Consider the following 15,819-nt stretch of genomic DNA (forward strand, 5'->3'; position numbering starts at 1 on the left):
GTAGCAAGCTCCCCCTCTCCATGCAGCTGATGAATCCAAAGGAATGGCAGAGACTGATACAGTGTGGCACCAGTAGCATCATAGGAGCTCCCAGTCAGATTTGAACTCAATGTAGGACTACCTCAGAGACTCCAGCTCTGGATTTTTCTTGGGGTTACTTCCAAAGCCTTCCCTATGGGTGGGATTAGCTGCAAGTCAGCAGAGGTTTAAGTTCAGGGTTTTCCTTCTCCTAGATGAGTTGCCGACCACGACTGATGCGTCCCCTCTGCCTAAAATGGCTGGTTTTAAAGTGCCATTAACCCACCTTTGTCCCTTCTCCTGTTAATGGAAATAGTTCCACCAGGCTTAGTAGCTTAGCCAGATATGAAGGCAAGGAGCTAGACTTGGTTGTCAGAGGTTCCTCAGTACCACCTCTAGCTATAGCAACCTTAAAAACCCCATCATCTAGTACATTTCTTAATTCACTTTCAGTTGACTCTGTTGCAGGGGATGTGGCATGCAAATGGTGGATGGATCTCTGATCAGGTTGTAGATGTCTCAGCCTCACAATGCTGGTCCAGTTGGCCATTCATGCACAAATGTATTATAGGAAAATAGCATCCAGATGTACATATGTTGCATATTACTGGTACCTTTGGCAGAAGAGCCTGTTCTTGTCTGGTACTGTTCTGTGGACTGGAAATTAGTACATATGGCTGAGGTCCTTCATACATTGGTGTGTCAAGCATGTGCAGAACCCAGCAAAAAAATTGCTGACTTTGGAAACCACACAGGGAGTAGAATATGATTGATTTTCCAAAGAAATGCTATTGTTTGGTGCACATATATCTGAAGATTTTAAACTGTCACAAAGTAATCAAGTTTTATTTGAAAAATGGCATATTACTAAATATGTTACTTTAATGAAATACAAAAAATGTTCCCTGTAACAGTTCTTTTTTTTTGGAAAATGTATGTTTGGGAATCTAAAATTTGCTCTTTTCTACTGACACACTAATGCAGAAGTCAAAAAATAAACATCTGAACTAAAATTTATATAAGAAATCTGGGATGCCTGAGACCTTTGCACAGAAGTGTATTTTCTTCAAATTCACATTTTCTTATGACTTTGAAAGAGGTAATTTTACCCCTCAAATCCACACCTGATCTCAACAATCCCATCAATTACATTCCCCAACTTGTATCCCAGTCTTCTATCCCACCTCACATGCTCACCAACACTCTGTGCTTACTCCACGTCACTCCTACCAGTAGCTCACACTAGACATACTTTACAGTATTCAATTAATGTACCATCATGTTTTTGGGATGAGGGTTGATACTGCAGCATGCATGGGAAATCTATGCACTTATAGGGAGAACATGAAAATACTTCTGAGAAAACACACTGACTGTGTGACATTGACACAAGTTCCCTAAATCTCATGCTTTGAATGTATGCCATTGTATATTCACACTATGATAGAGCAACCAGTAAATATTTTACTATTTTCCATGCTAAGGGTACATTTTTATTATGTGTCAGGATTTATTGTTTCTGAGGTATATGGCTGCAGTCTTCCAAACTGGATAAGAGGAAATGTTCAAGTTCAAGTTCAAGATTAATTGTCATTTAACAATACAAGAATACCTATGAATGAAACAGTGTTACTCTGGGGCCAAGGTGCAAAACACAGCACCAACAGTTACACACAGCACAAGGCACATATAGGATATATATGGTGTCTGCAAAACATAGCCACACAAAAATAAATAGTCCAAGACCCCAAGTCTTTGAATGTTGTGGCAGTCTGCAGTTGAACACAATACAACTTGTCTTCTGCTGTGTGATCATTAGGGGGCAGCACCATCTCCAGCTTGGATGCCACACGACACTAATCCTGGCACTCTGGTGGAGCACCTAGACTGATTCCTTTCTCCTGGGTGGGTGCAAACAGGCAGCAACATGGCTTGAGACCTTTGAGGCCACGCAGCTCCACCACTGTCCACCATTAAATCAGTGAATCAGACTTGCAGCTTCCCACATTAGGAATATCCAATAGGGTCTTGCAATCACAAGAAAAGGCACTAAGACAATCGCTCACTCTTAAACTACACACCGCCTTCACACACCCGCACCTCTCCGATGCAGGGAGGAGCATGACCTGCACCAAGTCAAGCTCCTTCAGTTTCTCCACCAAAAAGTAACTCGCTGATGGGTGGACCTGCAGTACTTTAAGTTCTTTATGTTCAGCAGGGTCTTGTGATCATAAAAAGAATTAAAAATACATGATTGCCACAGGAAAGGCATTCACTGAATTTTCATCAGGCATTTAGAGCAAATCATAACCTAGTCTAACTAAATGTTTTTAAAATAATTCTGCAGAAAACGAAAACAATTGTTGACCAAGCAATAAAAGGATTACTCAAGTAAAGCATTTTTAAAATTTCAAATTCTGTAAGTTCATTAAAACTGGATTCACTCATTTATGTGTACTTATTAATCACATATACATTGAAAAATACCACGTTGCTTGCATTAACAACCAACACAACCTGAGGATGTGCCTGGGGCGGCCCATAGGTGTCGTCACACATTTTGTCACCAAAATAACAGGCCCAACGTGTTCAGCAGAACAACACAAACAACAGCACAACAAAACAAGCCCCTTTCCCACCCTACCATCCACCCACCACCTCACACAAAGACAGAGAAGCCTCCTCCTGACCTATGATCTTGACCATGGACAACTTAGAGAAACTGGAGGAAGAACACAAGGTGGGCTGAGTGATCACCTGCACATACAGACCCTTCTCCCATGCAAGCTGACTTTTCAAACTTGACAAATGACTAAACCAGACTAGGCTTCTTCAAGGCCATCCTCACTGAGATCTGTGACGTATCCACGATGTTTACTCAGCTCTACGCTGAAGTGCAGTGATGCCCTGGTTTCGGGTCTGTGGTCTCGCAACGCTTACCCAGCTTTGTGATGAATGGTGGCTGTTGTCTGCGCCAGCTACAGTGATTTCTGGCTTTGTGTCTTTTGTAAAATTCCAGTCCTGAAGCTATTTGCTTACTTTTATCATTTACACTGTTTGTTTTGTTCTCCCTCTGTGCATTATATTTGATGTTCATTTTTTTAATGGGTTCTTTTTGGGTTTCTTTGTTTTGTGGCTAACTGTAAGGAGATAAATCTCAAAGTTATGTAATGCATACTTTGATAGTATATCTACCTTGACCTTTGAGCCTCAGTTACTATTCACACATTACCTGAACTGCTTTGCCCGTTTGTGTTGAGTTCATTTATTTATTTCATGACACAAGGGCCCTTCTGGCCCTTCGAGCCATGCCACCCTACAATGCCGATTAACCCTAACCTAATCACAGGAACATTTACAATGACCAGTTAAACTACTTGGTGCATTTTTGGACTGCAGATAGAAACTGCAGCACTCGGGAAAAACCCAAGCAGCTCATGGGGAGGACATAGAGAATGACACCCCCCCCCAACTCCTGCTTTGCCACCTGTCCCACACCCCTCCTGCGGTGCTCCACCCTCGCCATTCCCAACACGCCCGTCAAATTTACAAACCCACTCTTTCACTCTGCTCCACATTCTCACCCTCTCTCCCTCTCCCCCTTCAACTCTCCACCCCTCTCTCTATGTATGTGGTATGTGGTATGTGTGTGTGTGTATGTGTATATATATACACACACAGACAACCAGGAACATTTAAAGTTAAAGAAGCTTCAGAAACGTTAGCAAAAATTAAAAAGCTCTTCTGTGATGTGAAACTGGGTTCACAATCAAGAAATACAGTTGGAATAGTGCAAATTCCTAGGACGTCCCGGCTATAATGTTTCCCTTTCAATGATGCTTTGTAGAATTTCCAATATCCACCATGTGCAGCAGAAATGGCTCAGATTTTACTGTCAACAGTAGTACAATGGAGCTCAGCACTGATCTTATTCAAAAAGATAAACCGACTCTGTTGTGTGACTTCCACTGTGTCAAAATGATTTGCTGCTTCTACAGGTGGCTTAAGGCATCCAGTATCGCAATGTCAACAAGAGTTTAAACAGCCAGCAGATTAAAGAGTTCTCACAGAGGGAAAAGTAGGAAGTGAAAAGAACTGTTAATGGAAGCACCCAGCCCTGAGATATCAGGCAAGGACCTTTGATTCTAAACAATTGGTTTTTGATCATTACAGAATGAATCTCCAGTCATTCCCGCTCTTTCTCCTTTTCCCAGCCATGATCCCCCTCTCCCTGGGCTCTCCCCACTCTCAGTCCAGAATGGAGACCCATATCAGAATCAGGTTTATCATCATTCACATATGTCATGAAATCTGTTTTTTTTTGCAGAAGCAGTACAGTACAATTCATAAAGTTACTACAGTACTGTGCAAAAGTCTCAGCACCCTGTCTATATGTATGTGCCTAATACATTCACACAGTAATGTAGTTATTTCAGTTATGATCTATTCATTGCTCTCAGTGCGTTCTTCTCTACATTTGTGGGAGTGATTGGGTGAAATTTTGCTGAACAACTCATTTCAGTTTGCAAGCATTATCCCGAGCTATCAATTTCTTGCTCTTCAATTCTCAGTTGAATCCTTAATCCCACTCCTAAACTCATTGACCTCAGCTTCCCCAATTCTTCCAATAAAGAAAAGGGGAAAGACCATATCTACCAACCTGATCATTTCCAGCCTTTGAGAATCAATATCTTCATTTCCAGCCTTTGAGAATCAATATCATATTTAAGATTTGCAAATCATAACTACAACTCATATTCACCGTTTGTATTTACATCTATAGATGCAATATTGAAATGCTTGCTTGTCCTTTTAGACTGTGCCATTGTTATTTTATCTTTCCTGCCCTTCATCCTTTTGCTTCTCTTGTTCTTTCCTCTGTTGGCCAGGAAGGATGACAATCTTCAAATCAGTGAATTCAAATGAATCAAGGACAGTGGAAGCGGTCTTTGTTCTTGCCCTGTGCTTGGGGGATGGAGGCTGCCATTTTGTGAAGACACTCTATTTTTCATTTTGTGAGCTTGACATGCTGGGCCTGATTAGTGTTTTAAAGAAGAGGCAAAGACTCTTCAGGTAATCTGCTGGGCTGGAGGTCATTTCCAAATAAGGAGTTATTTGTGAGGTGTTCTTTGGTTGGCTATAACGTGCAGGATTGTGAATGCCTGAGGTGATTCGAGCTCATTGCTGACTGAGAACAAAGAGCCATGAGTCAGCAATTGTCCCTTGATGGGAAGAGGACAATAAATGGATGCTGGCTTGGACCAGAGCCAATGACCAGGTGTTAAAGGTGTTACGAACCCCGTAACTGGGTCACTTACCAGCAAAGATAGAGAGGTCTGTTGAAGTCTGATGGTACTATTTTTAACAGTATTTATTAGTAAAAAATACACAAAAATAATATCAATGCAAATATACGGATAATATACGTCATCAATACTAAATCTAAAAGTGCGGGTATAATAATAATCAATAAGAAATAAACTCTATCGTCGTCTAAGGGATAATGTATTGTCCGATGGAAATATAAAAGTCACTCAGTTCATGCAGGTTGCAGCCTTTGGGGACCGCTGGGTTGCAATGGTTGGAGAGAGAGAGTTTTGGGAGAAAAACTTGCCGGCTTTCCTTTTCATGATTTCAATCCATCAGGAGTCCCGTTGGTGTGGCCGTTCACTCGTGGCCTCTCCTTTATCTAAGCTGTTCTTCCATGGTGAGCCCACCAACCCAGGCAAGGGAGGACGCACACGGGCCCCCCACTGGCTGTCGCTATTAAGCACTGTCACGGGATTTCTAGCGTTTCTCCTGGTGCGTCTGAAGGGGTTGTTCCCCAGACCCTCTTTTATCTTTACTCACGGGGTCGCAGATGTCAAACGGATTGGGATGATGCAATCCCTCAACCAGCCCACTCTGGTCGTCCCCTGAGGGGTTTCAATGAATAGTACAGTACTCAATACACAATTCCATCTCCAAGAGACAATAGCCGTTATCAGTGGTTTTGTTTCACTGAGGCCAGGACACATTCCAAACCTTGTGTATTCTGGATGTCTCTCTCTCTCTCTCTCATTTCCTGGGTCCCAGACCCGAATTAATAGCGATCTTTCAATTCTCAAAAAGGAGGGGGCGACTTTGTACCCTTCAGCCCCTCAGAGTTGCTGCACATTCATAACAAAGGCCAGACCCATGGCCTGAGGCCAGTGACATGGGAATACGACATATGAATTGATAAGAAATGGATATAAAAGTGGATGCCTTGTGGGTGCTGGTGGAGGTAACTTCAAAGAATAACCATTGCAGATACAAGCGAGAAGAACCCTGCGAGAAGCACGTGGAGAGTGAATCGGGACCACGAGGAACAAAGAACGCCTGGCCAGCGTAAATTCCTCTACCCAGGTAATACCTTTGCTATTCTTTGACTATCCAAGAGAGTCAGGGATACTTAGCAGGTGTGTGCACAAGGTATTTAGTGTGTGAATTCACGTACTTGTTAGTTTGAACAATAAAGGTAATTGTCAGTAAATACAGATCTCTCTGTGCCTCACTCAGAATCGTTGGAAGAGGTAGAAGCGGTATCTCTCTCTCTCCTCTTTTCCAACACCTCCATTTTACATTTTCTTTGACTGCTTGCTTTAAAATTGTTATAGATATAGCATGTTTTAGATCTGATGCAGAGTCATAGACATGAAATAATAATTCTTTATCTAACCCAGATTTTCTTGTTTATTTTTTATATTCCCACCATCTGTATTTATCCTATGCTTTACAGTTGTGAGTAAAATATTTTTGTAACAGAGAATTTGTATAATTTGAGAAGTGGCTCTTTGTCAATTTATTTACCAACTGATCTTCTGGCCCAATAAACGTTTCAGAAAATTTCAGGCAACAGACATTAGCAATGTGATTTTATTTCATTAGCAATTGGCTTATTGCCGTTAGTCATTGCTAAGCTCACACGGTTATTTATCAATCAGGTCTCTAGCAAACAATTGTCAAGCACTACTGCTCCATCCATCAAAAACTGAACTTCCTAGTGGTCAAACATTTTAATTCCGGTTCCCATTCCCATTCTAACATGTAGGTCCATGTCCTCCTCTTGGGCCAGGATGAGGCCATCCTCAGGGTGGAGGGACAACATCTTAAATTCCATCTGGGTAGTCTCCAATGCGATTGCATGAATATTGATTTCTCCTTCTGGGGGGAAAAATTACCTCCTCCTCCCCTCTTCAACTATTCCTACTCTGGCCTCTTACCTTTTCTCATCTGCCTATCACCTTCCCCTGGATCTCCTCCTCCTTCCATTTCTCCTATGGTCCACTCTCCTCTCCTATCAAATTCCTTTTTCTCCAACCTTTACCTTCCCACCCACATGGCTTCCCCATCACATTCCAGATAGCCTCCTTCCCCTCTTCCCACGTTTTTATTCTAGCATCTCTCCCTTCTTTTTAAGTCCTGAAGAAGGTCTTGGCTGGAAATGTCAACAGTGTATTCATTTTCATAGATGCTCCCTGACCTGCTGAGTTCCTCTAGTATTTTGTGTGTGTTGTTATGGATTTCCAACATCTTCATCCAACATCCAACATCATGTTTATGAATAGTCCAAGTTGTAACTTTAGGAAATTTCAAATCAGTGTGTAAATACAGACTTGGGCACAACCCAATGTACAATTTGCATGATTACATTGCAGCTTTTGAAAGCCCAGCTACAGCTACTTTATATTAAATAGACTGATGTAATTAAATAAAAAAACACACACATTGAGAATAAATTATGATTTTGGCTTGCCATTTATTAATGGATTCAAACTGCAAAACTATTATTTAGCAAAACTGGATAAATAACATTAAAATGACAGTTGGCCACCATGAACAAAGTATGAGCATGCTAGCTTGCAAAAAGCCTTAAATTGCAACCGAACAGATATTATAATACATTAATAATATCTTGTACTGTATAATCATATTTTAACAAAAAGAAATTATTAAAACAGTATTCATATCATTTTAGGAAAGCTATAATATTGGGATTAATGCAATATGTTCATAAAATTGACACTAACCTTCATCCTTTATTCATATATCTTATAATCCTGTTAACATGTATCAAATACTTGCGATAATACTAGCAAAGCCTTTATACACAAGTAGATTTCCAAGAACAATGGTTTATCATATATACATGGAACAAATTTTTAAATGATATTTGTTGTACTATCAAAAAATATGACAACCATATACAACACATTTTGCAAATTAAAGCTGCATGATCTGTATTTATATGCATATGTTTAATTTCAGGATAACTTCACATATTCAAAATCAGCACAGTGACTTTCATGTATTCTGAGCAGTAAATAAGCATGACAGTCGGCAGATTAGTGCAACGAGGAGGATCGATAGACCAAGTACTTAATTGCATAATTTCAAACAGAACTGTACAAAACCTCATTCTCTCATTTAAATAAAAGTACAATATAGACTTGTAAAAGGCCAAAAGAAAGAAATCTATAAATCTAATTCACAATGTCTTCCCTTTCATTTACTTGGACTGATCAGAGCAAATATTTATATTTGTTACTTCATATACATTATTCTCAAATAAAAAAATTTATTCATTTGCACCTCTTTTAGAATTTCTTTAGAAAGAAATGATGGGAATACTGACACTTTTGACCCTTACTGTTATAAGAGTGCAACAGTCCTGATACTGTGTAATATTCTTTAGCAGAAAATTATCGTGCAATGTTGCTACGCTGGAGCTAATTCTGGGTTCATAGATTGGGATAGATTAAAATGGCCCTATATAAATGGGCATCTCAAACCAGAACATTCCTGGGAAGAGGCTATGTCTGTCCTACTACCAATGCTACAACATGCTGACTAATGTTCCAAGCTAGACATCATTATTATGTTCTCAGTTGAGAAAGCAGCGACTTGTTTGGAAGATTTGTGATGCTTTGCTCAATTCTGGTGCCAATCCAGGATGAGCACCAAAACTGACCTAATAACCTCAGGTTTTGATCAATAGCTGTAAACGCTTTGGATGTCTAAACCACAAAAAGGGCACCTATGTCCTATACTGAATAATTTGCAATCAATGAATAAAAACTATCTCAGTTGTTGCTGTTCTCCTGGAACTATCTCCCATGTTTATTTTTACTTACTCTGACAAGATTGGTCTTTTTAACTAAGTTGTTTTTGCAAGATCGTTTCAAAATAATTAGGAAATGTAAAGTGCTTGATCAGGTAACAAACTTGTACTTCTTTTTCCATTTTGTTATTCTGGAGTTATGCATTGAACTTTGTACATCTGTCAGTGTCAAAACTAAGATTACCAATAAAAAAGACCTGATGATTAACCAACACACAGAAGATGTTGGAGGAAGCCTGCAGGCCAAGTGTCATCCATGGAAAAGAGTAAACAGTCGATGTTTCAGGTGATCATCAGGATCAATGAAGTGTCTCGGCTTGAAATGTCGACTGTTCACTCTTTTCCACAGATGCTGCTTGGCCTGCTGAGTTCCTCCAGTACTTTGCGTGTGTTGCTTTGGATTTCCAGCATCTGCAGATTTTCTTCTGTTTGTGATGGTTAAACAAACCATGCTTCCTACCTTTTCAGCTCCCCTACATTGTTTCTAGTCTACAATTGAAAAAATTGTACTAATAATACCACTCTGATTAATATGTTACAAACCCCCATCTTTTTACATGTGTGAACCAATTTGTAAACATGTTCAGAAACAATGCCCTTCATTAATTGGCACCATGGAATATATCGTTCTGAACACAATCTAACCTGCATTTTCACTTCGAAATTTCACAGACTACAGTTGATGTCAATGAAGTAAAAGGCAGTGATCAATTCAATTTGCAATGGAAATCGATGTGATGGGAAACTATATTTTAATTAATTTTAGTCACTTAGTGACTGAAGTGGATGGGATAATCAGTTTTGACCTTTTATAAGTGCTGTCCCTTATATCTTAATGTAAAATAAAGAAAGCACATGAAATGCATTAAAATGAACAATATATAAGCACTTCATAAATGTAATATGAATGCAATATATCATCCCATATTAAATCTGTATTTGTTACCATCACCACTTTAACTGTATATATTCTACAAATATTCAATTGTGTATTGCACAGAAAAATAAGCCATTCACTGGGTACACTAGCAGTAATAAATGGCAGTATACACATGGTAGTGTGCTTTCAGATTTACTTGCTTGTTTGTCCGCAACTTCTCTTAAAGGTTGGGTGTAACAGCACCCACAGTTTAACAAATAAAAATGGAAACATTACATTCATTTTCATGCTTAATTAATGCATGCATCCTTCCCCAGGCAACTTCTGCACAGTGGAAGCTGATCTTATAAAATGTGCTTAGTTATTCTTGGGTTGTATTTATTCATAAGTAACCTTGGCATTTTTGCAAGTGGCCATTTAATTTAAAAGGACTGACAAAGTATAGGAATTTCTATCTGTGAGTATTCTTGATCACAGAACATCAAAGGCTGAAAATGTCCAAGTTAGAAAAGATAATTCACTACAGAATGCATATATTTAAGGTATATACGTGATATAAACTAAAGCTGGCAACAGGAAGAGTTGTTTGGTTTAATATTAATATGAAATGTTTTTTTCTTGAAAACATTTTAAAAAATAGATTGTTTTTCAGTTGTGTGCTTATTTACATATAAAGAAATCTGGCAATGCAGTTTTTCAATTCATTCTGTTTAGTAATGTAAAGGTCAATGTGTAAAAGGTTGCATGTCTTCTGAATGAGGAATATAATTGCAAATTAACTGTGCGCTTGTATGTCATTTTTAAATATAGAGTATTTAATATTGTACAAATTTATATCTCTCCAAGTATTTTAAAAGAAGGAAACATATAAAGAAAGATACGTTTGGTAATGAAACCCTACTGTACCCAATGTTAAACTTTTGGATAAATGTTTACATAAAAATACATTAGCTAGACTACTGTATTCTACACTTATAACTTTCAGTCTGGTCTTTGCTTATTTTGTCTTATTCAACATAAACATGCTTAAAACAGGCATTTAGATCTTTATACATTTGAGGGGACAAATATGACCTTGGGCTTATTTTCCAAATATTTCTGCAAGAGAGAGGGTTGGCTTGCTTCACACGGGATTGTTCTAAGTTACTGAGGCAAAAGGTGGGCGTGAAAGAAGTTTTCACTACACCAGATCCTCTTGTGAGTTGCTGGCAGAATGTAATCAATTTCTATGCACTATCCCTTCACTGACCCTCTCACCTTGGACTTAACCCCCTTCCACTCTGACTGTTTAACTATAGATTTCATGCTAGTGTGGCAAGCAGCCTAAAATTTGACCTGCCTGTTAGTAACAGGCTGCATGCAGATGGCAACCTGGCTTTTGAAGTGCCAGATGTCAGCAGTTCAGCCACAGTATTTATCTGCCTTTTGGGTCTCTGGGTTGAGGAAACACTGCATTGTCCTGCTGTTTTGCAGCTTAAACAAAGCAGAAGATTTGTACTTTAGGTGCAACTGCTTGAGATGGAAACGCTTTCAACAATTCCTGCATCACCTCCATTTATAGTTTTCCTCAGCTTGACGAACAAGATATGTAACAAGGTTTTATGATGTCTCACCTCACCACAATAAACACATGAAGGAAATGATAATATTTATAGTACCTCCTGATTACTAACTTGCTGAGTTCCTTATGTTGGTGCAAGGAAGAAAGGGAAGGAAAGCAACTGAACCAATAGATCACCTCCCAGTGAGAATGCTGAGCAGTACTGAGATCACTAAGGAAATCAAATCAATAGCAAAGTATGGTGTTTACCAACTGGAGTCAACTGGAATTTGCAGAACAGCAAACACAATGTGTTGCCTATTGATACTTAAAAATGATAGACATTTTGTCAACTCTGCATTTTGTGAAGGAACATAACTACAAATGATAGCTTCTGAACTATTAATATTTTTGAACTAATTCTCAATCTTTTTTTTTATTGAGATACAGCGCAGAGTAGGCCCTACTGGCCCTTTGAGCTGTGCCGCCCAGCAATCCCTCAATTTAATGCTAGTCTAATCACAGGACAATTTACAATGACCAATTAGCCTACAAACCTATGGGAGAACGTACAATCTCCTTACTAACAGCCGTGGGATTTGAACCCAAGTCGCCTGAGCTAAAGCATTGAGCTAACCACTACGCTGTTTTGTCCCAAAGATTTTGTATACATCTGTGAAGTGTGTTCCTATAATACAGAAAAATATTAAATAATCTGAATATTCTGTATTATGCCCAAACAAAATTAGTGGTCTATTAATTAGGTGAAAATTACTTTAACATTGTATTTTATTGATAGATTAACATTTAAATATTGAAAATATTCCTTCACATTGTTTGAAAGACATTTTTTCTATTATTTAAATGCAGTCCCTGGGCAACCAAAATGTATGCTATAATAGTTCTAGACACTACTGGGAAATGATCTGACTGTAATTATATAAAATTATAGGTGCAAACAGTCAGAAACTTAAATTTGTGATAGGTTTCATGTTAGCAATTTAAAATAATTGAAGACTCTCACTTAGGGATACATGAGAAAATGAGAGACAAGACAATCAGCAAAAATTTTGCAAAGGTGGGCAACACTGGACCAGTGTTATAGAATGTATTAACTAAATAACGGTGATGACAAGTAACTGCAGTAAATATGGTTTATGTGGTTTTTCAGAAAGGAATTGATAATCACACACACACACACACACACACATCCAGTCACAGACGTTAACATTGAGAACAATCAGCTTATCCAAAATTAAAGATGTGTCAAGGAATATTCTTAGGAGGACAGAAGCGAAACAATTGTTAACAAAGCATGTATAGATGTATAGCATGATATAGATCAATGGAAAAATATTAAAATATGCAAATACGTGATGAGAAGTGCAAAAGATGATAGATAATAGGTGAAGTTATATGGATAATTTTGTGAGCAGATGACTGAAATGTAGAAAATATTAAGTACAGGAGGGCTAGCAAAAAGAAATAGAACTCAAAGGGTAAGACTTTTAAATTAAATATGCAAGCAGAAGGAGGTTGGCAGTCATTAAAGGCATCAGTGTATATAGGTAAGGCTATTTAAAAGGCAAATGCAATTCTTTATTTTGCATCTAGAGGCACAGAGTACAGAAGAAGAGGTAATGATTGGCATATAAAAGACTTTTTGAGGTGCACTTTATCCTGAAATGGAATTCAGGTGGGTGTTTAGAAGCATATTTACCAACATAAATTCCACTTGTGGGATATTCTACCTCCTGGGTCTTTCCCAGAGGTCTCAGATCAATTTCCACTTGAAAAGAAGGGAAAAACAACACTTAGCTTGCATGTGGGGAAGGATATTCTGCCAGCCTAGATGTCAGAAGGGACTACTAGCACACATTTAAGTAATATGTATAGACCAGATATGGGAGTGATCAGCAAGCCCTGTTGTAGACGTTCACTGAGAAGTGCTCAGGGATCTGCTTGGAATGTTACTTTGCCTTCAGACTGGGGAAATTTGATGTCAGAGTATTCCAATGTGTGTTTATCCAGGAAGTTCCTGGCTGTGCTATCAAAGCCACCAGAGTTCAATTCAAGCTCAGAAATGGGAAATGGGAACAGGAATTGCTGCTGTTTCACTGACACAGCACTCTCTTGCCTAAACACGGAGCAGGAAACTCCCCATTCAATGCATTGTAGTGAGATACGGAAAGATTAGAAAGTCAATCTAGAGTCACCAGAATTTTAGAGGTGGGAGGAATCAAGAAAATTTTTGGGTAGAGTTGAAATGAATAAAATATAACCCGATAGGCATCAAGATGATGAATTATTTTAAGTAACACTTATAATAGTTTACAACTAAGGAAAAGTTAAGATATTCAGAGAAATTAAAACAATCAGGAAAACAAATAATGTAGAGTTTTTTTTGCTACAAACTGTTGTTAAAGAAGAGTACATACAGGAAGTTTTTTTTTGAAAACAATCGGCATGTTGCTTAAAGAAGCAGTGGTACCTAGTATTGCAATTGGGACCTCGATTAAAGAGACATCATGCTATCGTTTTCTATATTATAACAATCTATCATGACAGGAGGAGAATGAAAGTCAAGCAAATATCAGAATACTAACTATAGCTTTGGTTTTATCATCATTAGATTTCAATTTATATTCACTTATTTGCGAATTATATTTGCATTGGATATAAAGGAAACGCTTCACTGTCAATATCATGTCACTTGGTTCATGTTCAAAAATAATCGGCAATTACACTTTTACTCTCATTGGCTACATAAAGTTTGAATTATCTCTCACTAACATTGATTGCGGGTGTTTAGTAAGGTTACTTTGTAGATAGAAAACTTCTGAAGAAGTATCAAACTAGCGTGACTTTTGCCAACTGGAGATCCTCATCAACCTACTCCGTTTTTCCACAATTCCCACTCGGAAACATAATCATTCCAACAAATGAAAACATAGAACTTCGGATAAAAAGGCAACCACCTATACAAATATTATCAAAGCTATGGCAATGCCATTTTAACAAGCATATAAAACTTCAGAGTTATTTAAAACCCTTCCAAAAGTCTGCCTGTAACCGAGGCAAGAAAGTGATACATAGTAATCAAGGAACTGATGTAAAGATTTGGTTGGTAGATTGGTGAAATGTACTGATTGGCTGCTGGTCCACATAACATATCCATGAGTTTGAGGTTCCAGCCTCATTGAAATTAGATTGGCAAAACCTGAGAAGCCAAATGTAGTTTGCCAGATTAAGGCTGCCCAATACTGGGCTTAATCAACCAACAGCAAAGGGGTGAAGAAGTCATAGTTGAGGCTTGTCTTGGAGGGAGGTGGGTTGGTCCCAGGGCCACATCAGCCCATGTGATATCTGTACCATGCGGAGGAACAGGAGTGACTTAAAATATAAATATACAAAAAGGAGAGACTTCTGAACAGCAGTTTAGTATCATTAATCATATTTACAAGAAAAAAAACCCTTCAGTTTTGCCAAAGAAATATCCAAGCTCATAATATGCAACTAACATTATAACACTGTAAACTTTTCATAGAAAAATATATCTATTATAGATGTATCACACCCAACCTTTTGAAAACAAAGCAAACTGTCATGCACATTATAAATTCACATTATTTAACAATGAAAGGGGCACCAGATATTAATAGTATTTTTACAAAGCAAATGATGTTTCATCAGTAGTTTCTCACTTTTATGTACATTCAAGATTCAAAATAATGTGATAATGACCTATTGTGTTTAAATAATGTTTTTTCTCAGGAAGTTAAGAAAAGATTGTAAATATCTTCTATTCACTCAGAAGTATCACATGACTGCTGATAGAAGTGTGTCTCCCCTGTTACTATAACCTAAATGCTTCTAAAGCGCAGTCACAAGCCAAAGAAGGAATGATCTCCAACTTAATAGTAATATTTTTCTAAACAACAAGTGCATAGCAAAATACAAAATAAAGTTTTGATAATTTAACATACAAAAAATGTTTTACTGGCCTGTCAGCTAACAATTTAAAAGGTAAAAAAAAAACAAAATCTGTAAGGCAAACATATTTATTTGAAGTTGGCATAATCGGAGTGTATGTCAAGGAAATCTTGCACCACCTTGTAGCAGAAATCATATTGCTCCTGCAATGAAAGAGCAACACCATTTATTAAATATGTAAAGGATGCCCCAATTTTTTCTTAAAACAAAATGCAAAGATTATGTTTCACTTCTATTTTATTTTTG

The 15,819-nt window shown here is 38.0% G+C and overlaps 1 protein-coding gene across 12 annotated transcripts in view; it reads right to left on the minus strand.

The window, feature by feature from the left end:
- Positions 1-7,780: 7,780 nt before the first annotated feature.
- ptprea (protein tyrosine phosphatase receptor type Ea) overlaps positions 7,781-15,819 on the minus strand; it is a 299,961-nt gene continuing 291,922 nt past the window's right edge. For all 12 annotated transcript variants that reach the window (XM_059947680.1, XM_059947681.1, XM_059947688.1 and 9 more), the window contains one exon: positions 7,781-15,716. In XM_059947680.1, coding sequence (XP_059803663.1) covers positions 15,642-15,716 — 75 coding nt within the window. In that variant the 3' untranslated portion in view covers positions 7,781-15,641. The remainder of the gene's footprint in view (positions 15,717-15,819) is intronic.

This window comes from Hypanus sabinus, chromosome 22 (genome assembly GCF_030144855.1).
Source record: "Hypanus sabinus isolate sHypSab1 chromosome 22, sHypSab1.hap1, whole genome shotgun sequence".
Taxonomy (NCBI): domain Eukaryota; kingdom Metazoa; phylum Chordata; class Chondrichthyes; order Myliobatiformes; family Dasyatidae; genus Hypanus; species Hypanus sabinus.